A 25,690-nucleotide genomic window follows, 5' to 3' on the forward strand; every position below is an offset into this window, starting at 1 on the left:
GGTAATATCAAAGACTTTCCACAGTGGATTATTCAAGATAGTTTCTTCCCCCCAAAAACTGTTAAGGACTTGTTCTGGATCTTCAAGTCAAGTTTAAGAAATCTGAAACAAAGTAATAAGGGTTACAATATACTGTAGCACTGCATCTTCTGTGTACTCCAGCTTAGCAGTGGCTCCACATAACTTGTGATGTTTCTTATCTGAAAGCATGTGCCTTTTTAATTCATTGACATTTCACAAAGCTGCAACTTCATGTTTTGGATAAACCGTTGAGATTAGTTTTTTTTACCAGTATCTGTTTTTCTCATCTCAGAATTCTGAAATTTCAAAGGAGGCCAGTGTAATTTTGATATACGTTTTGTTTTATTCATGTATTGGAGGTTACTTTTATCTTTTAAAGTTTGAGTACTGGTTTGAGGCACAAGGGCAGTTTTCTCTTATACAGGGTGAAATGAAATACATTGGTGAAATGTATCTGTAACTTGCCAAAATGATCTTGTGCTTTATGGAACTAAAATCCTTCAACTGTCCCAAATTCTAAAGAAACATGAAAGCTAATGGCCTTTATGCTAATGTCATCCACCCCAAGTAGTTGTATTCTGGGAGGTCGTTGCACAACTATTAAATGCAGACATAACTTTCCTAGTTCTTTGCTTACACCAAGCTTTGGGCAATAGAAAGTGAATCAGTGAGCTGGACTGAAAGCACATGGGTTTCGTAAAACATACCCACTTTCATGCTAGTACAAAAGGATATCTTAAAGACTGGAGCCAATGTACACCAGACACTATTCTGTAGAAGCACCCTGCTAGTCAGCATTTGTGCTGCAGTCAAGATCGTGCTTTACTGAAATTAAATCATTCTTTCAGATCTTTAACATTTAGTTTTTAATTTGCTCTAAATATCAAAAATAGATGTCACTTTCAAAAATGGTAATTGCTTTGGCTAAAATTAAAAATACCATCTTAGAAACAGCAACATACAGAATAATAATAATAATTCAAAATCCTAGCTATATCTTGCCATATTTTGCAAAATGTGACTTTTTGGTACTGATATACATCAATATCCATACAATAATTTATGAAGTGGAATAATAATCTTTGTTACATAAGGCTTTTTAAATACTCTTATGGAAGGCAGTAGCATATACAGATGGGTACTCTTTTTTTTTTTTTTTTTTTTTTTTAAATAGGTATACCCCTGTGGGCCGCTCCTTTTTCTCAGCTCCAGAGGGCTATGATCACCCTTTGGGAGGGGGCAGGGAAGTATGGTTTGGATTCCATCAGTCTGTTCGGCCTGCCATGTGGAAAATGATGCTTAATATTGATGGTAAGTAAAGTATTTGTGTATAACAGAGGTATGGAATGGAGAAGGTTACCTTTTAAGAATAAAAATGTCTGTGCTGTTCAACTAGTTGACTTGTGCGTATCTGAATTTCACTATAGAATAGTACATTTTGTTTGTGGGAATAGTTTTTAAAACTTTCGGAACAAAAGGATTTAATTGCGGGAAACTATCAGTTCCAAAATTTAACTTTTCTCTCGGCTATAAATTAAGAAATTAAGCTTAAAGTAAATAGCTAATTTCAAGTATTCTTGCATATACTCTAGAAAAATACAAAAATTAATCTCTTGTCTATTTAGTTGCTTTATTTAAATTTAGAGTTGCTACAAGATACATAACCAAATTTGGCTGTCACCTGAAAAGCTATTTCTAAAAGTAAATGGCTCAGTTTGAAGATTCTGCAGCCTTTTATTGTAAAATCATTACATAGAGCACAAATTATTTAATTGATTGAAGACTATATTTTCAATATTGTGACTTGTCTATAAGACTTCCTTTATAGTTATGTGTTTATAATTATAAATATAAAAAATTACTACCAGGCTTAGTTCCTTTGCAATGGGCTTAATTTAGTCTTTTGGCTTTTCTTGCAAAGGTGATTTAGAAGTCGTAGTATTTGTATATCTGGATTTGCCATTGAAGTGTACACACTTGGCCAAAAGCTAGTTGTCCTAATCGAGAAACAAAAAAGTGTGTTCAAGATATATGACATGCTCCCTCTACATAAGGGAGACTATCACCAGTACCCGGGCAATGAGTTTGTGGGAAAGAATTGTCAGTACCTAGACAAAACGCTTAAAGTGTGTTACCTTACGAACTTCAGTACAAATACATGATTCAATAGTTGCTGTCAGGTTTGGTGTATTCCATCTAGTTAGATGAAGCGATCACAGTTGTTTATATTGAGCTAGTTGAGAGTGGCAGTTCTGCAGCACAGACTAAAGACCTAACAGCAGGCTTCTGAGAAGAGTTGTTGTACTTGTCAGACAGAATATTCTACAGACTACACGGATGTAAGCATTCATCTCAGGCACATGAATTTAAGGCGTTTTAATGGAACATGCTCTTTCTTTTTGAAGGGATCTGGCTGAAAATGGCTTGTGCTGCTTAATCTGCTTGAAATATTCTGCCAACCTCTTGTGGCCATTGATCAGCATCTCATACAAACATTTTAATGTCTTCTTCCATGCTGAAGACTTGCCTTGATAATGTCCCCCACACATTCTGAATTCCAGGTTTGACTATTGTAACTTATTTTATACAGGGATGAAGCCACAGGCCTGAAAATGCTCTAAATAGTATAAAATTCAGCAGCCCATCTACTAAGCAACGGATGTGTCTGTACGCATTGCCCAGTCCTCTGTACTGCGGATCCCCACTAGTTAGTACAGTTCAGGGTCTGTCTCCTGATATTTAAAGCCTTCTGGGACTCTTAGCTCTCATGACAGCTACATTTCATTGGAACTATGAAATTGTTGACCAACAGGAAAAGATTCAGGAGTGCGGGAGACAAAACTGTAATAGGAGCTGGACTGAGATTGTGGAACTGTTTATCTTGGGTAGTACGCTGTACTTCAAGACTAGTGCTGTTAGTTTTCTAATAGTTTTAAGTTTTTCACTTCTTAATAGCCACACATAATGTAAACCTTTGACTCCGTTAGCTAGATGCTGCAGTAATTTAAAACAGCAGCTTTATTTCTTACACTTTAATTATGATGATATTGTGTTCGTCATGGCAATAATAATATGATAATGATCCTGTCAAATGGGCTATATCAAAAGATTGCAACTAAGTTAAATTAATTTTCCCAACTATGCAAACACAAATTAAAAATCGGAGAAGCGGGGAAAAGGAAAGATACTCTGTTACAGCCAGACGTGGATTGTTGGAGATATGAGCTGAGACTGAAGCTGGTACCATTTTTTGGGCAGTCAGGAATGCCTCAGGTGTTCCATTAGGTTGGAGGCCAGGTCACTTTGATGGATGGTATTTTTTTTTCTTTCCCATTAGCAAGATTAGCAAAGGATGCAATAAATGAGTAGGCAGATACCATATTTAGGGTAGCTAGGGTACAGTGTTAAAATCCAAGAGACCGTGAGGCAAGGTAGACTTGAAAGCCACTAGATGTGCAATTTAGAGCAGAAAATAGCAAAAGAGGGGCAGACACCAAGAAACAAGTTGACAAAAGCCACATCCTTGTGGAATGCCTTTGAGTTTTATATATTTTTTTCAACGTATTATGACATTGGAGCAAGTTGTCCCCTATTTCATACTTTTGTAACCATTATGTACCTCTCATGTGCTTCAGAGACAGAAATGAAAATACATAATTGTTGCAGCTGAGGATACATTGATCCACCTTGTTTCTGCAGGTTTAGGGAACATGTGACAACTTTCATATCTAGCCATGCTTACTGCACAATTATTTTCTCATGGACAGTAAAAGTAAACAAGACAAACAATCCATTTCTGTCATTTCCATTTAATTCAGAATTTTGCATTTTGTAAGGATCAATAATATTGTACCAATCAGCAAATCATACCCAGGTTTTTCAGTTAAATGGCCCACTTGTAACACAAGGATATTTGACTGTAAAGGTCATGTAATAATTGGTTCAAGACAGTGGTTTTCAACCTTATTTCATTTGTGGACCCCTACAAAATTTCAAATGGAATGGCGGACCTCTTTGGAAATCTTAGACATAGTTTGAAAACCCCCTGGGGTCCACAGACTACAGGTTGAAAACCACTGGTCCAAGCAAAGTTATTGCATTGTTCACATTAGCTGAGATCTTTCTGAATTTCTAGCTATTTAGTAACTAAGACTTATTACCAAAAATGCCAGTATTTCAAAAGAGAAATGCAATGACTCAATGCTTTGCATCTAAAACACATCATAATCCTCTCCTACAATTGTTGATGTATAGGAGCAGCTGATATTCTTTAATACCAAGCCAAATACTGTTTAAGTCAAGCTATTTGCAGTGTCTGCAATGGGGAGGAGAATTCTGAGGTTTCATAGTAGAAATACCGAAGTCTATGCGCTTACATACTGAACTTCTTGGAAAATGAGCAATGAAAAATTGATCCTTTTCTTTTCTCAAGTCTGGCAGTAAAAAGAGGGGGTAGTTCTTTGTAAATCCAGTGTACCCAACCAAAACTGTACCTTTTAAAGCAGTTAACTCTGATGTGGCTATTGGTTAAAAAGCAGTTAAATTAAAATTATTTGAGTTTTATGCTACTACAAGTACTGTAAATTCTCAACAGTATGTATGCTGCATATTGAGGAGAGACTAGTTTGTGTTTTGTTTGTTTTTTGTTTTTTGTTTTGTTTTTTGCTGTAAAGAAAATAGTCTTAATCCCCACTGACACTGAGTCTTGCCTTTTTGTTGCTTTTTGTAAATTAAGCTTTCCCCATCACTGCGAAATAAGGTCTTGTTAACCAGAAGGTTTGTTGTTTTTATCATCTTGGTAGAAGTTATTCAATTCTAGAGAAGATTTACAGTGGATGTGCAACAGACTATTACATTCAAGTGAAATTCCTAAATAGAAATCATTTTGATGTTTAACTGCAGATTATGGGAAAATGACTTTGCTAATTTGGTTTGAAATTTAAGATTAAATCTACAATCAAATTATTGGAGTTTGTTTTGATCACTTACCTCATACAAGGTGCTCTACAAAATATCTGTTCCTATCAGTTTCACAAATTTTGTTACCATGGAGATGAACCACAGATCCCCAGTTGTTGGAGGCGTAAGCTATTTGTGTTCATTCAGTAATCGACATCTGTAGGTGTCTGCTGGAGTGCGTCATACAAAGTTGGCAGCTTACTGGAGTGACGCATATCTGAAGAATTTTTATTATTTGTATGGGGGATTTTGGTGTTTTAGTATAAGGGACCTGGGGACTTCATAAACTGTTAATTAATTATTTCATAGTCTAATATTTTTTGCTATTTAAAGACTTTAGTGTATTGCTCTGCCTTTTTATTTTTGGCCTCAATTGAATGAAGGTATGGACTGAGCTAATAGCACCACCTAAAGTTAAGATTTCCCGATTCTTCCCAGTATAAGTCCCTGTTTTCAGTTGTTTATAACTTTGCCAAACTTCAACCATTTGGGGTGAAATTTTCCATGCACTGAATGAGGCAAGTGTACTGTGGAAAAAATACAACACCAAAATATATAACATATTTGGTCAGAGAAACATGAAGGCATTATTTAAAATCTAAGTGAAAAATAACTTTCTAGACTGCCTCAGAGGAGAAATAAGCACATCCAGAAACCACACAATAATTTTATTGGCAAGTTTGGCAATGGCCTTTTAACTGTGGACTAGTAAGGAGATTTTGAATTTCCTTTGCATTTGGCAATTTGAGCTAGATGACAGTAGCGAACATATAAAGAAAGTAATGGACATGTGAATAGTTCCAAACTAAGCCATCCAAAAAACAAAAGAAAGAAAAGGAAGATCTTGAAACTAACAATGTTTGCTACTATCACATAGTTCACTCTGCTTATGTATTCTTCCTCTTTCCCCACCCTGTGTCTGTCTAGTCTATTTAGGGTCAGGGACCATCTACTATTCACCGTTTGTACAGTGCCTAGTACTATGAGGCCCCATTCTTGATTGGCCCTTAGGCACTACCACAGTGAACATGATTAATAACTTCTGCTGCGGAATGTCACTGTTGGCAGCTAGAACAAGATTTGTCCTTTTGGCTTGCTGATCTGTGGGTAGCATTTTTTGTTTTGGTTATGTCTACTTTAAAAGCAGCTTGCCTTGCCTTGTCAGGGTTAGTAGAGAACAGAGTGTAACATTAGGACATTGTTCCTTTGTAGTACTGAACCAACTTTGCATGAAAAGTCTCTGGACAGACTTTTGTTTGTTTATAGGCCATTTCAGCTTATCTAAGTGCTAGTTTACACTGGCAATGCGCTAAAGTGCTAAAAAACCCACCTTCACCCGAGCCAGAAAGTTACAGCGCTGTAAAGTGCCAGTGTAGACAAGCCCTTAGCTAGGATAGCACGGGTGTCCATCACAAGTCTCCATAACTGGTAATCTTATAAGCTGTCTTACCAGGGTAGTCAAGGACTGAATGGCTTATAGAAACCGAACTACTGTCACATATCTAGAGGTGGTCTTGTCAGGTCAGAAATCAGACACACTGGTTGGGCAGCATGGGTGAAGCGTTCGTAGCCGCTGCACGTGCAGTGCACTCATTGACACTTTACCAATTTGAGGGGTAAGTATAGGATTTCCACCTCCAGGTATTGTCAGTCGAAGACCTTTCACCAGAACTAAAACTTATGTTAGAAATGTGTATACAAATACTCTTATTCCAGAAAGATTGCACATAATCTCTTAATGCAGAATTTTAATTACCTGTTAAAAGCTCTTGTCAGGCTTGATATTGCCTTTTTTGGTAATTAAAACCATTCATTTGCATTTCTAATCTGCTTCTCTTTAGAAAAGCAGTAAATGTGGAGAGTACATTAACCCTTTGGCTTCTGCACACCTGGCCTTGATTCTCTGCAAAGTCTTAGTGTCTCTATTCATACTGTACATGGTATGGCTTGTGACACTGGGTTGCATTTCCTTGGTGAGAGTGCCTCTTCACAGCAGCAGTTCCCAACCTTTTTGGCAATTCTAATGGACTTGTTTGTGCCAGCAACCTCTTGAAATCCTTTGCATCCTAACTAAGGATAAACACAAGTGCCTGTGGCATCAGAGTTCATTAACTCTGAGGGAGATGAAGAATGAGGAAAAGTGGGACGAGAGGACCTCAATTTCTGAAATTCCACCATCCCAGAACCAAGATAGCTGCTAGCTGCTTCTTCTGGCTACTTGGATGCTATATTAGATAAGAACCCAGAGAGAGAGAAACATTTACTTGGTTTAAATACAGTTTAGGAGTCTTCTGCCTGGTGAGGAGAGACTTCAGTAATAATGTAATTGCCTGGACTGACATGAAGTCTCATCTTCTAAGCCTTATATCAGACTCATTTTCCTATTGCTTCATGTACTTGAAAAGTACCTCTTGTTATATACACGCGCTGAATACCACAAGTTAGGTCAAGAAATGTAGGAAAAACTTTTACAGTCTAAACAGTGTTTAAGAACATAGAATCCATTTATCCTAAGTGCAACGTGACTATGTCACAACACTCTAACTCTCAAAGTGCTTTTGGATCTTTAATGAGCCATTGATTAGTCATAACCTTACTTTTACATTTTATCCAAAAGACAGCATCTTTAGCAGAGGGGTGTCATTACACACCATCCTTTGGTTTTGGTTCCAAACTGTATCCGAAGGAAGGATGTCATCATTTGGACCACCACCACTTACTCAAGCACCCTGTGTATATGGGACATCCTTTCAAACCCTGATGAGTCTTCTCAAAAACTAAGCTAGAATTCAGCATGGCGATGTACGCTTGCAGACTGTAATATCTTGATTGCTCAATACTGAGCTGTCATAAAACTTTCTAATATGTTTTGAAGAAAACTTGAGTGCTACAAAACATGCACTTAGTGCTCACTTTGAATTAAAAGTCAGATGATTTGTCTGATTCTTTGGCTTCCCAAGATGGCTGTTTGCTTCCTTCATGTTTTTTTTCCTCTCTCTCCCTAGTTTCTGCCACTGCCTTCTACAAAGCACAACCTGTAATTCAGTTCATGTGTGAAGTTCTCGACATTCATAACATTGATGAACAACCGAGACCTCTGACTGATTCTCATCGGGTAAAATTCACCAAAGAGATAAAGGGTGAGTAGAAAGTTATCTCTAATCAGCATGGAACAGATTGTGTTTAATGTGCTCAGAAGGTTAGTTATAACAGACACATTAACTGAAAATCTCAGAATTAATATAACCTGGATCAAAAGTGAGTGTGTCCAAAATAATTGCAATATTTACTATCTTTAGATCTAAAATTACTACATGAGCTGCATGGCTCTTTAAACTGTCTGCAAAGCCCAACAAAGATGAAATACTAGATAAACTCTGATATTTTAAAGGTCAAATAGTAAGACTGCTTGTTATAATGAATGTACCAAAGCAATCACATTGCTGGATGGCTGACTCTTGTTTAGGAGATAATGTCAGTAGTACACACACTCCTGCTGCTATTTAAATGCTGAGGCAAAGCAAATATATTGGTTTTCAAAGCTGGAGTCATTGATTGTCTGCCAATATTTTATTAATATGACTTTATATCAATTGTGATATAACAGGGATAGCTCAGTGGTATTTGCCAACCTTAGGCGGGGGGACAGATTCTATCTTGAAGAATTGATTTAGTTGGTGGAAGTTTGGGTAGTTTCATTACATACGCTACTTTGGTGTCTGCTTTCATGCTTCTTTGCACTCCAATGTATAGAGTAATTTGCAGCAGGGGTAAGACCTTGTTAGGAGGGTTTGAACAAAGTCCTTCCTGACATTTTTTTCTGTCACTTGCTGCAAGAGTACATGCCATTTAACAACCAATCAGTTTAAAAAGGTAAGGTACAGCCAGTCAGACCCCTGTGTTTGTAAAATCAAGAAATTCTTTTAAAAACGGTACCTTTAATGGATAAATTATTTTGTAACTGGCTCAAACACAAATCTTTCTGTTTTTAAATCAGTCAGAATGCAGCATGTCTAACTGTACAGTGAGCAGCTGTCACTCTACTTCACCAACACATCTCAGTCATTGTAATAGAAATAGCCACTGTAAGAAAACACTGCAAGGTAAATTAACCTTGGTTGTTAATATTTATTTGTATTATAGTAGTACTTAAGGGCCCCAACTAAGATCAGAGCACTATTGTGCTAAGCACTGTGCATATATATAGCAAGACAGTCCCTGCCCTGAAGAGCTTTCAATCTAAATAGACAACAGAAGGTCCGAGGGGAAACAGTGTGAGAGGTGAAGAGACTTTTCCAGTGACAGAGTAGACCTCTGTGAATAGAACCCAGGTCTCTTGAATCCTAGTCCAATATCTTGTTTATTAGACCATATTGCTGCCTCATCCATTTCTCATGTCCCTGAAGGCAGAGAGAGTGCCTATCCTATGACACTGCCATCACGGTATCATTTTTATGTAAATATCCACTTTGTATTGTTATGAGGAATTAATAGAGTAGAGTTAACTTGGATTACCATATACTTACTAGAATTCCAATGGGATTTCTGTGAATTTACCAGCTGGATACCATGGAATAACATGGATTAATTCGTGCTAACTGTGCAATCAACTCCGATAGCTATGGTGCAAAAGAAGGAGGAAAGCATATAGAATCAGGGTTCTGCTCATGCTTAGAGCATGGACTAGATCTTAACTTCAGCTACTCAAGATTGTACAGAAAACTAATGACAAATCTCTAGAATTTAGAAATCTTGATGTCGCAATGAAAATAAAGCAAGTTAGTTAAAATACTGATTAAAGCTAATGGATACAAGTGGGAGAAATCACCTAGGAAAGTAATTTTTAAACTATCTTACTTATCCCCTTGGTACAGATATGGTTCCTCAGTCCTAGGGTGCATTGGAATTAGTCACCATGGGCAAAAAGGGCATTGCTGCCCTTTGAGAACCTGAACAGAAAACTATATTTTTGAATCCAGACTTCAGTCTCCATCAGGCTAGTCTCACTTATCTTAAAATTAGTGTAACAGCTTCACCTGGAATTATAAATTACTTTGAATTGCATGTGTTGTAGCTAGGATTTATTTTTAAAAGAAACTCATGATTCTCCACTATTAGAAATATTTTAAAATAACTACCTCTTAAATGAAAGTCAGAAATCAAATAATGCATTAAATGCAGAACATGAGTTTCTAACACTGTTCCATAAGATCATTGTATCTATTTAACACTCAGAGTTCTTGACTGTTGTGTGTACTGTTATAAGAAACTTATGCAAACACTTAACATGTATATGTTGCATGACATTGTTTTTTCTTGTTGCTTTCATACAGGTCTGAAGGTTGAAGTGACTCACTGTGGAACAATGAGACGGAAATACCGTGTTTGTAATGTAACAAGGAGACCTGCCAGTCATCAAACGTAAGCAGACATTTGTCAGAGTGGAGAATGTGTAGCAGCTTGCCCTAACATCAAATACTTGGAGGGATGGACTGAGAGTTTATTAAAATCATTTTGGAGAATTCTGGTAGTTAAACTTTCAATGCTATTTTGACTAAAATTCTTGTGCTGTCTTTCCAGCTTCCCTTTACAGTTAGAAAACGGCCAGACAGTTGAGAGAACAGTAGCACAGTACTTCAGAGAGAAGTATAACCTCCAGCTGAAATATCCTCATCTTCCTTGTCTACAAGTGGGACAGGAGCAGAAACATACCTACCTGCCTCTAGAAGTAATGATTCTGTTAAATTGGTGTTTTAGTCCAGTAGCATATTTTTGCAGAGTGTTAATTTATTTCTCATGCAATATAAGCAGTTTAGCATATTTATATATGTTCTCATTCTTTTGTTGTTACTGCTTTGGTTTTACTACAAATAGAGAGAAACTTTAAACCAGACAATCTTTTCCTTTTATTAGTATGGATACCAATCAAGTCACTATGAAAAATAGATTTAAGTATCAGCTACATGTATATAGAAGATTTGCATGTAGTCACTGCATAATTCCCTGTGTAATATTAGGAGTGCTGCATCTGTAAAGTCTGCAATTGTATCTACCAATTTTTTTTTTTTTAAGGTATGTAACATTGTGGCAGGCCAGCGATGTATCAAGAAGCTAACAGACAATCAGACATCAACTATGATAAAAGCAACAGCAAGATCTGCCCCAGATAGACAAGAGGAAATCAGCAGATTGGTTAGTTCATAACTTCTGTATCAGAGGATGAGCATGTTCATCTTCACTAAACTGCCTTGCACTTGTGAAGGCCATTACATTTCTCTGTACCTGACCTGATCTCTGTCCTTTGCTACGAAAGCCTCTTACTTTATTCTCAGGTACCAAACAGGTTCTGGTGGCCACGTGGTATGTGAAGATTATGGAACCAGGGAGGCTCCCATGACTCCTCTGATCCCTCCCATTAAATAGAATATCTAGGTCAAGCATTCAGGCTCACCTCCCTGTTCCATAATCTTCACATACCCCGTGGCCACCAGAACCTGTTTGGTACCTCCCCTCCAGCATTTGGAACCCTCCTTGATTTTATTAATAAAAGTTATTTAATTTGAGATCTCTAATTAAAGGATTAGAGGTATGGTCTGAGCCCAGGACTGAAATGTTAGGGACTCCTGTGTTCTAATCATGGACCTTACACTGGCTACTTTGTACCTGATTCAGCAAAGCACTGAAGCATGTGCTTAACATTAAGCAGCTGAGGTCTCCCATTGGAGTCAATGGAACTTCAGGTTCTTGCAGTTAAGCATGTGCTGGTGTTTTTGCTGGAATGAGACCTTCATTTTTGACATTATCAACAAGCTGAAAAATGAACAGAGTTCTTAACTTCCTTACAGGGATGTTCTGACAATTAATGTATGTAAATTACGTACCTACCTCCGGTGTTTCTGCCCCCTCCCATTCCCATATTATCTGAACACCTCACAATCTTTAATCTTTTGATATACTCTGAACACTGCTGTGAGGTAGAGAAGTACTATTTATATCTCTATTTTACAGATGGAGGGAGCTAATGTATGGAGACTAAGTAACTTGCCTAAGGTTCTACAGGAAGCCTATGGCAAACAGGAAGTTGAAACTGTTTCCCATGTCCCAGGCAAGCACTCTAACCAATGGGCAATATTCGTCCTCAATATATGCTAAATAGCATCACTTGACAGTCCTGTTTTTTCTCTTTCTGCCTGACCAAACCAGCCTTTCTAAAACATGTTAACATTTTCCTGACTTGGAACTGTTGGAAATATCTCGTTTTATTTGAATAACATCACAAAAAATTAAAGGATAACTTCTATTTGAAAAAGGTGCTTTTGAGCTGACAACTGAGAATTTGTGTTTGATAGGAATAAGGCTCTTCTGAAAGATGCTGAAAAGGCTAATTCACGATCTTCTCTTGAGTGCTAATAATTCAAAGGGAACTGAAAACAGTTGGGTTTTCATAACCTAGTTTGTCCTTCACACTGAGGGCAGCAAAAAATTTGCTTTGATGAATGCCCTGAATATGCATATTGTGGAGTGTCTAAACATCAAGTGGCCATTTTCACACTGACTTAGTAATATAATAGTAAAATTGAATTTTAGGTAGCTTTTAAAATTCCATGTATACAGAATAGAGATTAATTTTATAATTAATTGGTACTTCTGTACTTTAGCAAGATAACTAGAGTTATCTAAAATTTGTTTTGAAACAGCATTGTCATGCATGCTAGATACTCTTTAATACAATACACTTTTTATGCAAAATATTTGCAGCAGCAAAAATTAAATAAATTGGTGTTTGGGTAACTTAAGGGAATATGAGTAAGATCTCGTGTCATGGGGCAAGTGGTTTGAATGAGAGTTTTGGTTAATCGATGGCTGGGTAAATGAGGTTGGACAGTTCTATATGATCCTTAGTTTTTGCTGTTAGTGAAGAGGAGGACACTTATGCAGCTCTGTTATTGGTTGTCTTATTTGTAGATGCAGATTAAAAATTGAAGAGTTTTTGTAACATGGAAACTTCTCCTTTCCCCAGGTAAGAAGTGCAAATTATGATGCGGATCCATTTGTTCAAGAGTTTCAGTTTAAAGTTCGTGATGAGATGGCTCATGTGACGGGGCGTGTGCTTCCAGCTCCAATGTTGCAGTATGGAGGACGGGTGAGAATTTTTTTTTTTTTTTTTTTTTTTTTTGGGTATCTTGCTGTACGCTAAACCACAGATGATTCTCCATGTAAAACTGAAAACGTTGGGACAGCTCAGTTCCCTTGTAGTATTGCAGCAGCTCAGAATTTGAGCCACAAGCCTTGCGATTGTGAGGGGTGTTTTCCTAAAATGGTGGGTTTTTTTCTCTCACTGTTCCAATCAGTTGAATATCAGCGTATTTCTTCTATCTCCGTAGAATCGAACAGTGGCAACCCCAAGCCATGGCGTATGGGATATGCGAGGGAAACAGTTTCACACTGGTGTTGAGATCAAAATGTGGGCCATAGCTTGCTTTGCAACGCAGAGACAATGCAGAGAAGAAATACTGAAGTAAGGCATGTCTTAATTCAGGCATTGTACCATTCTTTCAGTGAACCCATCAGCTGCAAAATTCTAAGATGGCACTTGCTACATATCCAGTGCCCATTCTAGCCTAGTGTTCAGGCTGGGGTAGGCATTTGATTTGGAACGCAAAACTACTTCTTTTCTTCTGTGCTGGAGCTTGGAAAATCTGCCATCTTTGCAGCTGAAAGTGTACATCGATTCTGTGTGTTAAGTGTTGCTACAATGGGGCATGCTACTTAGTGCGTTTGTCCTAAAGCCCTATAAAGTCTGCCCTCCCTAACCTTTCATAATGGTATTTTAAGACTGTCACCATCCTTATAATCAGAGTACAGTGGATGCTGTTGTTGAAGTTCAGTAAACTCCATTCTGTTTCACTAGGGGTTTTACAGATCAGCTGCGCAAGATTTCGAAGGATGCAGGGATGCCCATCCAAGGCCAGCCATGTTTTTGCAAATATGCACAGGGTGCAGACAGCGTGGAGCCAATGTTCCGACACCTTAAAAACACCTATTCAGGACTCCAGCTCATCATTGTCATCCTGCCAGGGAAAACACCTGTGTATGGTAAGGGAATAACATAAGGGGAGGGTATATGGTTTGGCTCAAGTGTGCTAGCTGGTGTACTTGCTCCTCAGCTTGTAAGAGGCTAAATTCTAGATGATTGTCCTTGAGTCATCCGAAACCAGATGCTTTATCATAGCCTAAAATGAATTGGGAGACAGGTCAAAGCATGCATTTGAATTGGAAGTTGATAGGGCAGAATATAAATTTAACTAATAGTGGCTTTGGCTGTGTTCTGTTCTCTGCCTGAATTTCAAACAGGCTTAAAAATCTTAATACATTTAAAAAAATTTAAATTAATGCTTGCTTCTCAGCGGAGGTGAAACGTGTGGGAGATACGCTGTTGGGGATGGCCACGCAGTGCGTTCAAGTCAAGAATGTCATAAAAACATCTCCTCAGACTCTCTCAAACCTGTGCCTAAAGATTAATGTTAAATTAGGAGGAATCAACAACATTCTTGTACCTCATCAACGGTAAGAATCTCTAATGAGGGCCACTTTGGGATTTATTCTTGTCTATTTTCAGTTTGATATTTAACATCCAAAATTACCCTTTGGAAAGGTTAAGTGCAAAATGGTATGTTATTTGTGAACCAAAGATGCTGCTCTTGGCATTGCAACATTGCATCTCACAGCACATCCTGGTTCAGCAGTGACCTCCAGGATACTTCCTACCTGATCTGGTAAGTGGAGACTTGGGTCATATTGAAGCTCTCCCCAGTAGGTGTCAAAAAGGCTGTTTAGTCTCTGAATTAGAAGGTTGCAAATCAAATCCCCCTTTGAGATGTTGGGCCACTACCCAGTACTTGAGGAGAAATGAATGAGAGGAGATCCTGGCGTTCTAGAGGTATTGTCTTTGAATGGAAGTATTAAGTTAAGATTCCATCTGTAGAGGCGGTCTGGGTAGAAGTGTAGGATACCACAGCATTCTTCAGAGAAGATCACAGTGCTCAGCCAGCTGACAAATTCTGCAGTCCTGTGTGTTGTTAACAGTGGTAGATCATGTACTATGAGTCTTTCACCTCTGCTGTTGCATAAGTCCTCTAGATCATCCTCCTGCTAGTGTATGATGGTTCTGTATGCTGGTTCTGTATGCTATATTCAAATGCTTTGTCCCAGTCCATTTTAAATGTTTCAAGTGACAAGGCTTCTACTACCTTGCTTATGAGGTTCTAATAGATCTCACTGATTAGAAGCTTCCCCTGATAATGGCTCACTGGCCAGGGTCATTGTACTACTAGTCTAGTCTATATGCATTTCCACTGTCTTAGAACAAACAATCCATTGAGAGCAGAGACCACAGTATCCACCCTGGAGACTGGGCGTTTGGCCACCTTAGCTCCAAGTGTCACTGGAACAGATTTAATCTTGGGGAAAAAGTGGAGTATGCAGAAGGTAATGTGGTGGCCCAGAATAATCTCTTGCAAGTTCTCTCTGGAGACTGTTTCTGAAAGCTCTGTGCCCCGGAATCGGTAGCCAAAGTGACACATGAAGCACATAATCCATTCTCTAGTCCATGAGAATGGATTGCAAGCTTTAACATACCTCCTTGTTACTCATGCCACATCACCCAGAACAGTGTGTGTACTCTAGCTACGTTTTTTGCCATTGTACTGTGTACATTGTACAGTGCCTAGCACAATGGAGCTCCATTCTTGATTGTTCTCTAGGTACTACCCTAATCAGCATGATTGATAACAATCATGATATGTCTTTGTAGGGAATTATTTTTAATGCTGGGTCATGGTTTTTAAACTAATTTCTGTAATAGCATTGTATTAGCAGTAAACAGTGATGTATTTTGGAATGACTATTAGAGTGTTTAGGAAAAGTTCACAACAATATGCCTGACACTGATTGCGTTGGCTAAACATGGTCTTCTGAATGTCTGATAGAAATGTCGTCTTCTTCCCTACCCACACTCAAGTTAAGAAACAAAATTCAGGATTGAGAAGTGTAATTGTAGGTGAATGGTTGGTGCTAGGTTGACTTATCACCTTATTTTTTTTTTTTTTAAGACCTTCTGTGTTCCAACAACCAGTGATCTTCTTGGGAGCAGATGTCACTCATCCGCCTGCTGGGGATGGAAAGAAGCCTTCCATTGCTGCTGTAAGTCCTATGAAATTGGCTTAGTTGTTTTCATATGTTATGAAAAGGAGAGAATAGAAAATGCAGCTACATTTATGAGAGGACTGAAACGTCATAAATTAATTCATTGACTTTTGATGTGGCTTTCATTTTCCCCTGCATATTCCAGTTCTGTGCATACAGAAATCAGACAGCTTCTTGAAAACAAAAGTACTGCTTAAAATTTCTGATTCATGCTTTTTAGTGTTCTAATATACTTAGTGAAGATGACGTTACGTCAGTGGTGCTACTAAATAATAGTTCTTTGAGAGAACATAACTGAATTGTAAGTGCTCTAAATTCCAAAAGAAACCATGCACCTCTAATAGTTAAACTAACAAAATGCTGCTGTGTTTATATTTAAACAAAGATGACTTTAAGAGACTGGTGTTGGCAGGAAGATCTTCAATAATTTTCTCCTTTTCAGCCTGGGAAGGACAAGCGGGCTGTAAGGTGAGATCTTTAGACACATGGGTACTCATGTTGCTCTTTGCTACATTATCTGCTCTATTTCCCAGAATGGAAGGGGGAATATTCAGAGTTCCTAATGAAGAGGCAATGAACCAGGAGGAGTTTTTGCTTGAATTACTAAAGTGGGGGTAGAAGAGGAAATATTTCACTGCCAACGAAAGAGGAAGAATAATTCCAAGGCAGATATAAAATAGGGGTTTTTGTGGAGGGCTGGTGAAAGGCAAGTTTCAAACACTTTCCTGTAAGAGATTTAAGATTTCTAAACCCACATCTTACAATAAGTTCTGTGCCACTTGCTTAAATGATCTGATTATTCTTTATTCTCTTCTTAAAATAAACCTTTAAATTTAAAACCCCTTCCCTTTTCCCTGGTAAAATACTTTGTATCAATTCCACATGGATCTTTTACATTCTCATTTTTCCCCCCATAGGTTGTAGGTAGTATGGATGCTCATCCAAGCAGGTATTGTGCCACAGTGAGAGTTCAAAGGCCTCGGCAGGAGATTATCCAAGATTTGGCCTCCATGGTAAGAGAACTCCTCATCCAGTTCTACAAATCAACGCGATTCAAACCCACACGTATCATCTTCTACAGGGATGGGGTTTCTGAAGGACAGTTTCGACAGGTTCGTTGCACTTGAATTTTTTACCGTGGCAAGATTTGAATTGAGAAATGTTATAGTTCCGTTTTTCACACGTGCATCTGAGTTAAGATGTAGCACCATAGTGTATTGGCTACACTTCTTACGGAAGTGTGAAATCCCAGCTAGGGAATCCCATTAGGTGGAAACTGCTTGGAGTTCCTCAGATTGTGGGCTGAGGAAAGTAATGATATATTGTATCAAATAGATGAAAAATGTGTTTCCTGGTTGAGAAGCTGATCATTTAGAGCCATAGATGAGTATAGACTTGCTACAAATTACTAATATTGCATAACAGACATGAAACAAGTGTTAAGTAGAGAGTGCTATTTACTAGACACAATGTGCAGAGTACAATGTAAGAGTAAATTAATCTATTGTTTCTGTACTGTAGGTGTTGTATTATGAGCTGCTAGCAATTAGAGAGGCCTGCATCAGTCTGGAGAAAGATTACCAGCCAGGAATAACCTACATCGTAGTACAGAAACGACACCACACACGATTGTTCTGTGCGGACAGAACTGAAAGGGTAATTCCAGTGTAGTTATGTGTGTGAAAAGGTTAATAAAGAAAAAAATGTGTTAGTATTGTTGCTAACTGTATAAATGTACAAACTGTACAAAATCCACTTGATGTATTCCTCACATTCAGAGGAGATGCTCAAGACTGACAGGTGCAAAAAATTGATCCCCAACTTACTTTGTCTTTGAAGATCTTATTTTATTTTATTCTAAATTCAGTTGTAAAACTTCAGCTGATGACTGTGGGCAGTTCTTGTAGAATTACAGGTGTTAATGTGACATTTAGAAGAAATTAAATATCTTGAAATACTATTTGATACAGGCTCTACAAAAATGTTAAATACAAGAGAATGTGAAAGCACAAAGGACTTTATTTCAGTCAAGTTTACGTGTTTTCTGAGTGATCTAATGCAGACTGGGCGGGTACACAAACCAAAATATATATAGTTAAATCTTTAGCTACTTCCCCCTTCTGAAGGCAGGTGGAACTGAAAGTGCTGTTGATGCACCATGCTTAACTTTAGAGCGAAGAGGGGAGTGCTTTGTCCAAAGCAAACATCACAGGTCATTATATTTGCTTATTCCAAAGGGAGGGGTTAAGGTGAGGGCTCCATTCACTGAATGCAGTATATTCTAAATAGAATGTTGTGTTTTAAAGTTACGATTGGATGGCATAAGTACATCATAATTTTTTATTGCTTTATTTTCTAAAAAATTGACTAGCTAATAGTGCTTTCATCAAAACCCCTCTGTAGGTTGGAAGAAGTGGCAACATTCCAGCTGGAACAACTGTAGATACAGATATTACACACCCATACGAGTTTGATTTTTACCTCTGTAGCCATGCTGGAATACAGGTAAGATACCTTCCTTTATAAACTAATACATATGGCTACAGCAAGTATTCTTTCCCTTTTTTGAAAATATGCGCGCGCACACACACACCTGTGTGTTAGACAAACATTTAGGAAAACAGAACACTGTTAAACATCTGTTTAGTTGTAATGAAATGAACATTGTTTACGTTTGAGAACTTGATTCAATTTGAGGATTGAAAGCAGCCTTGAAAATTAGTTGATTTAAGCCTAGACTGATGGTAAACTATAGGATAATGAAACTGAATCTAGCAGTTTGGTGGTATTGCCAGCAGTGCAATGGCGATCCAACTTAATGAGGAAAATTGGATCAAAATATTGAGTTCAGAAGAATGGAAAAAGTTAAACTCTTCAAAGTTTTAAGTTCTGTTCTTTATGAAATCTTTGACCAAACTGCAGGGAATTTTGGTGGAGTGCAGCAAGTATATTCTGGGTTTTTTTGGTTTGAATCACTGATTGCTATAAACAAAGATAGATACACCTCTACCCCGATATAACACGACCCAATATAACACAAATTTGGATATAACGTGGTAAAGCAGCGCTCCGGGTGGGCGGGGCTGCACACTCTGGCGGATCAAAGCAAGTTCGATATAACGCGGTTTCACCTATAACGCAGTAAGATTTTTTGGCTCCTGAGGACAGCGTTATATCAGGGTATAGGTATACTATGATTGCCCTTCTCCCACCCTCCGGGATTTCACCCATCCTCCATGAGTTCTCAAAAATAATTGTTAATGGTTTCCAAGATTACTTCTGCTAGTACCTTAAGTACCCTAGGATGAATTTCATCAGACCCTGCCTGATGGATTTAGTTTACCCAAAGGAAGTAGGAGGCTGAGTTAATCATGGTTTATAAGTACTGTACCTACATGAGGAGGAGATTTCTGGTAGTGGTGGAGGAGCTGATAAATTTAGCAGCAACATAATAAGATCAAATGGCTCGGAGCTGAAGCTAGATAATTTCAAACTAGAAATAAGGCTCAAATTTTTAAGTGGTAGTAACTAACAATTGGAACAATTTACCTAATGTGGTATGCATTCTGTCACTTGAAGTATTTAAGAGATCTTGTTGTTCAACCAGAAGTTATGGCTAGATGTAGGAATTGCTAGGTGAAATTCTCTGGCTTGTATTATGCAGGAGGTTAGACTGGATAATCATAATAATTCCTCCTGGTCTTAAAGTCTGACTTGATACATATGAGAGAGCCAGACAAGTGAACTGATATTCCCTTCTCCATAGGGTACCAGCCGTCCCTCACACTATCATGTTTTGTGGGATGATAACTGTTTTACTGCAGATGAACTTCAGCTGCTGACATACCAGCTATGCCACACATATGTGCGTTGCACACGATCTGTTTCTATACCTGCACCAGCGTATTATGCTCACCTGGTAGCATTCAGAGCACGATACCATCTTGTGGACAAAGAACATGACAGGTAAATGAAAACACAGGTGTTTATATTTATATCCCCTTTCAGCCCTCAACCCAAAACTCTTTCCATATTGTCAGGCTTTAGACTATCTAACTAGATCAGCAGTTCCCAAACATTTTCGTTGCATGACCTCATTTTCACATGTACTGCAATCCCAGACAGCCTGGAGGATGCTGATTTAAAAAGGCATCTTCCATGCAGCGTGGCCTCACACACACCATTTGTGCAAGGTCATGCTGCAGGGAGGACGCTATTTTGCTTTACAAAATGGCATTCTCTGCACAATGTGACCTTGCACACATATGGCGTGAGATCACGCTGCATGGACAGGGGTGCTGTTTTTGTAGAGCAAAAAGCATCCTCCGTGCAGCATGACATCGCATGTACAATGCATGTGAGGGCATGTTGTGCAAATGATGGCATCCTCCGCACACTCAGGATTGCCACAACCCCATCTGCTGATGGTGGAGTGACTCCATTTGGGAACCACTGCTGTAGATGATACACACTGAGCAGTAGCTTAATTTATCACCTGTGGGACTGGTCTTCAAACACATTTCCTTACTACTACCACTATACGTAAGCGTGTAGTGTGGTGTTCGCTTTCTGTTATATAAAGAATTTAAAGTTTAAGAGTTTTTAAAAAAAGTTTTGGTTTTAATTAACGTTGCATGGAGATGGGCCAAAAGCAGGGCCAGCTCCAGGCACCAGCCTACCAAGCATGTGCTTGGGGCGGCACCTGGAGGGGTGTGGCGCTCGGGGAGAGTGGGGCCGCGGCCGGGCTCACCGCCCTCCTCCCGGCGCTCCGGCTGGCCGGGGAGAGTGGGGCCGCGGCCGGGCTCACTGCCGTCCCCTGCCGTGCTCCCCACCAGGGGGCGGGGGGCGGCGGAAGGCTTTTTTGCCTGGGGCGGCAAAAAAGCCAGAGCCGGCCCTGGCCAAAAGACTCATGTGCATTAAAGTTCTAATCCTGAAACCAGAAATACTGCTGTGAATGAGGTGAGTGGTAATAATGCTTTGCACTTGTCTAATTCCTTTCATTTTAAGGTTTCAAAGTGTTTTACAAACATTAAGCCTCAAAAGCACCAGGCAGGGTAAGAAGTAGTATACCTATTTTATGGATGGGCTAGCTGAGCTACAGAGGTGAAGGGACTTGCCAAAAGCCATGAAGTTGCTGAGAAAGCTGAGTAGGACCCTGGAGCTCTCACCGTACTCTGCTCTAAAAAATTGTCACGTTCCCTTCTCGAGTGTTGAAATAATGCAGTGCTGGTAAATGATGGCAATTCCAATTGAAAGGGTTTCTGCTAGTTTTAATATTTCTCGCTTTGTCTTGCAGTGCTGAAGGAAGCCATGTTTCAGGACAAAGCAATGGGAGAGACCCACAGGCCCTTGCTAAGGCTGTACAGATTCACCAAGACACCTTACGCACCATGTACTTCGCTTAAATAAATCAATAAAATCGGAGCATACTCACTGAAAGGAAGAACTGAAAAATTAAGCCACATACAATGTATGTTTCCGGTGGGGTCAGTTTATGGGGTGCGCCTCCGATCACGCTGAAGCCGACACTGTGCAGGGGCAAGGGGCTAATCCTTAAATTGACACGTGGAGGATTGTTTACTTCATCGAGGAACACAGCACTATTATGCAATATGAAACCAGCCAACTGCTTTTTTGGGGCGGTCTTCTGTAGGAAGTGCCGTTGTCATCAGTTATTTTTTTTATTTCTTGTAGTCTATCCCTTTTATGCCTTTACCTCAAGTTGCTCGGCAGCACAACTATCTTTGCAAAAAAAAGTTAATGATGTAGTTTAAAAAAACCACAAACAACCTATAGAACAATCACCATGATTGTTGAGGGGGGAAGTGTGCAAAAAATAGCCTTTTTGTCTTTACCCCAACGCATTGAGGAGGCTTTCTCTCAATATTGCCATCAGCATTTGAATGGGAACATATCCAAGTACATTTCAATGTACAGCACTAACTAGAAAAAATTAGGGGAAGGGTTTTGCACACATTTAGTCCATTAATCTGAACATAATTTAGCCAACTGCTGCCTTTGTGTCTTTCTTCACGGTTTGGAGTCCTCAACTCCAGTAGTTCCCTTTAAAAAAGCTAGTGGTGTCTGTGCAGCAGTAGTGATCCAAACTCTTCTTGCTCCCTGGTGAGTTTACTAAAGCTGCTGTTTTACCTTGTCCAGAAATTTCAACTAATTCTCTATCTGGCAAGTCGTAAATATATTTTGAGCTTCATGCAAGATCAGATGTTCCTTGTTTTATGGGGTTACATGTAGTAAACACCAGAAACGAAACTTTAGAGTTGAGGTCTTTATTTGCTAGTTTACTTGCTGCCTCTCACAACTTAATGTGATTTCATATATATATGTGTGTTTTTGAAGTTTAGCTTCCTTTTCTTTTATATTTATTAGAATAATAATAATAATGCTTTAATTTAATTATTACAGAACATATGGGCAACATCAATTTTTATTTTTAGAAATGTAACCATGTTTATTTTAAAAAACAAACAAACTGACAACTTGTTTTTGCTATCTTTTAGTGCAATAAGCCGTTCTAAAGGAAAAATGTGTCCGTTTAGCTGTATTAAAGCGGCATTTGTACCACTAACTGTGGGAGAATGGACACCTCCACAATTTTAAAAGGACAAAGTAAAAGCCTTAATTTCAAAAGGAAAGTTTTGTAGTCATCGGGAGTCATGCATGTTCCTTTTCTAAATCAAACCAGCTAAGAACAGCAAAACCTATGCTTCTAGGATTCTGCAAGCTTTAATATTGGCAATCAATGCAGTATTTTGATTTAACAAAGGAATTGTGTACATTTTGGGGTTTAAGAGACTGAAGTTATTTGAACTCAAGTGAAGACTTTTCATTGAAGATCCAGGTTTTCAGATGCTGTCTTTAATGTAGCTGACATTAATCATAAAAATGTCTTAAGAAGTTAATGAAGTTCTTAAGCATTTTTGCTTATTTCATTGTAAGTGGCTTTCCTTTTAAAATTAAGGTGTTGGTGGCTTCATTTCACTTTACAAATAAATTAAGAGGGCTGGGATAATTTTAACAAGTTAAATCACTGAAATGTGAAACAAAACATTAATGGGACTTTTGTTCATTCCACTTTAAAGTTAAAACAAGTATTTTAAAGATGATAGAGATGAGCATGTATTCAGTACATCTGGGCATCGGGGAGTTTTGCACTTTGTAACCTCGTGAACTGCATTTTTGACTGTTTTATTTGCACTGGTTCATAGTATATATGCATATATATATACTGCAGATTGTTTATATGGGCATTGCTGTTATCCCAGCCCTTCTGAACTCCACCTGCTCTTCACACGAAAACCAATGGGTTGGTTTAAGTATCTCATTTGTTTCTTGTCATTCTCATGTAATCCACTATATTTGCCAATTTACTGTATTTTGAGCCTAAAATCTGAGCCCGTTTTGCTTCAACAGGCATGCATTTCCCCCATTTCTGCCAGAAAACTAAGTACTGTATTTTGTGCATTTGTACATTGTATTGAAATGTATGTAGTGCTGTTCACAACACTGTCTCAAAGCGCTTTACTAAATAGTTGGTGTATATACATATATATTTTTCTCCCAATATCAAGAAACATAATGCAAAGAAACTATTTTTTTGCAGAGTTAAAATTGCACTGGAAATAGTCATGCTGGTAGGCAGTGTTCCTAGTGGCTCAGGAGAAAAGGGGACTATTCTAACAGATCTCTATGTAGCCAACCAGCTCTTAAGAGTCTCTCTCATTGTTAGTGGGATTATATTCATTCATCAGTGGGACTGCAGATTCCTAACTGAAGTGTCCCAGTGTTCTCTGGCTGCTTCATGCACTTATCTTTCAGCTCCTTTGAATAAAACTGCTGCAGGGAGGCCAATATAATGAAATGATTGGAGCAAGAGTGTTTCCAAACAAATCTCTCTCTCTTTTATTCTGTAACTTGTCAGTTTCCTCTTAGAAGAGTTCTAGCTAGTATACCCATTTATAAAAGGCCCAGGTTTGGCTTTTTACATAAGATTAATTTTTTTAAAATCGAAGGGGCTTTTTTAGAAAAACCTGCTTTACAAGGACTTTTTGTGAACTGGCATTTTGATGAAAAGCCCTTTTTTTAAAAAAAAAATTGGCCTTTAACTCTTCTTTTAAAGACACTATACAGTTTCCAACTGATTTGAAATTATTTTGCTTGCTGCTTTCACCAAAAACTTAAATATATATATATAAAAAAATCCATTGGGGAAATGACTTCAAAAATGTTTGCTTAGCAGGCCAGTGTAACTGGTTTTCATGTGAAGAGAAGTTGGGAGTTTTAATCTCTATATTCTTAGTTTTGCAAATGTCTACAAAAGTGCCGATACGTATATTTGTATTACAATATCAAGTTACTGGCGTTGTGAGGGCCACACGTTTATGATACTGTAGCTGCTATATTTATTTAAATGGAGACGGACAATTACTGCACTAGGAAACGAGGAGATGAGCAGGGACCAAGGCTTAGAGTTAGAGGCGGTATCTCGTTTTTCAGAAGAAAATTAACAGTGTGAAATATCAAGTGTAACAAAGGGTGCTGTCATTTTAATTGAGATTCAATAGCCAGATATTCTTCCTTTGTCTAAAGACTTATATATATTTTGATGTTTGCAGTTTAGGGGGTGGGGGGATAAATGGTACCTCATCTGTGGTGGCAGTTTCCAGTATATTTTCACAGGAGTATATGGATTTTTTATTTTTGTACCTGCTCTCCTTTAAAGAAAAGTTTTCTCAAGTTTTATGTGCTTTTTAGAGAAATCTCGAGTGCAACACGCATTATCCCTTTATCTTTCCAGGAGCACTCTGTATATAGCCCAAACAGGGATATGGGCAAAGGCTGGCGGTTCCATTTTGCGGAAGCATTGGCCTCATTTGTGCATACATCTGTCTAAAACAGTGGTTCCCAATCTTCTCAGACACTGTACCAGTTTACCAAACTAAGACCTTACGTTGTACTAACAAGTGCCACTAACCTCCCAAACAATGGGGGCATACACTTGGGCACCCAGCACAAAATTTGGGATGGGCAACCAAGGATACTAACGACACATACCTGAAATAACAATACTGGTACATGTACCAATGTTTAGGAACCACTGTCCTAGAAATGGCAGTGCTTCTCTGAAGCTGAACAGAAGGGTTTTTGATAATGGCAGTTACTTTAAATATGTGATCTAGTGATTAGTGGGTCCAACGTTGGAAAGAAAGGTTGAGAATTTTTAGTAGTTTGAATCGTTAAACTCTTGCAGCATCTGCTAACAGCACAACTGACAACTCCACTCAAACAAAGCAGCTTTGATTTGTGGGGCACTTCCACTGTGGCCATTTTACTCAGGATTGTTAGATGGCTGTCAAATGTTAAACCATTTAGTTGAAATTATGCAAAGGTTATTTCCCTAGGATTCATTTTGGGATGCCTTTCGAAGGTAGTTTAGCCCTTTTAACAGCTTTCAAGTTGAAATGGATTCCTGAAGGTTGTCAGTCAA

At 38.4% G+C, this 25,690-nt stretch overlaps 1 protein-coding gene across 9 annotated transcripts in view; it reads left to right on the forward strand.

Moving 5' to 3' along the window:
* The window catches only part of AGO3 (argonaute RISC catalytic component 3), a 62,352-nt gene that overhangs the window by 27,904 nt on the left and 8,758 nt on the right, over positions 1-25,690 (forward strand). For 3 of the 9 annotated variants that reach the window (XM_008167115.4, XM_042854011.2, XM_042854010.2), the window contains 16 exons: positions 1,196-1,332; positions 7,986-8,120; positions 8,982-9,083; positions 10,314-10,401; positions 10,561-10,708; positions 11,053-11,172; positions 13,001-13,123; positions 13,365-13,498; positions 13,892-14,076; positions 14,388-14,547; positions 16,092-16,182; positions 17,103-17,297; positions 17,707-17,841; positions 18,589-18,690; positions 19,952-20,151; positions 21,482-24,205. In XM_008167115.4, the coding sequence (XP_008165337.1) occupies positions 1,196-1,332; positions 7,986-8,120; positions 8,982-9,083; positions 10,314-10,401; positions 10,561-10,708; positions 11,053-11,172; positions 13,001-13,123; positions 13,365-13,498; positions 13,892-14,076; positions 14,388-14,547; positions 16,092-16,182; positions 17,103-17,297; positions 17,707-17,841; positions 18,589-18,690; positions 19,952-20,151; positions 21,482-21,590 (2,164 nt within the window). In that variant the 3' untranslated portion in view covers positions 21,591-24,205. Of the gene's footprint in view, positions 1-1,195; positions 1,333-7,985; positions 8,121-8,981; positions 9,084-10,313; positions 10,402-10,560; positions 10,709-11,052; positions 11,173-13,000; positions 13,124-13,364; positions 13,499-13,891; positions 14,077-14,387; positions 14,548-16,091; positions 16,183-17,102; positions 17,298-17,706; positions 17,842-18,588; positions 18,691-19,951; positions 20,152-21,481; positions 24,206-25,690 lie in introns of those variants that run through there. The other 6 variants (XM_065576837.1, XM_008167117.4, XR_006175357.2 and 3 more) reach the window with 5 other exon arrangements.

This window comes from Chrysemys picta, chromosome 23, assembly GCF_011386835.1.
Source record: "Chrysemys picta bellii isolate R12L10 chromosome 23, ASM1138683v2, whole genome shotgun sequence".
NCBI classification, from domain to species: Eukaryota; Metazoa; Chordata; order Testudines; family Emydidae; genus Chrysemys; species Chrysemys picta.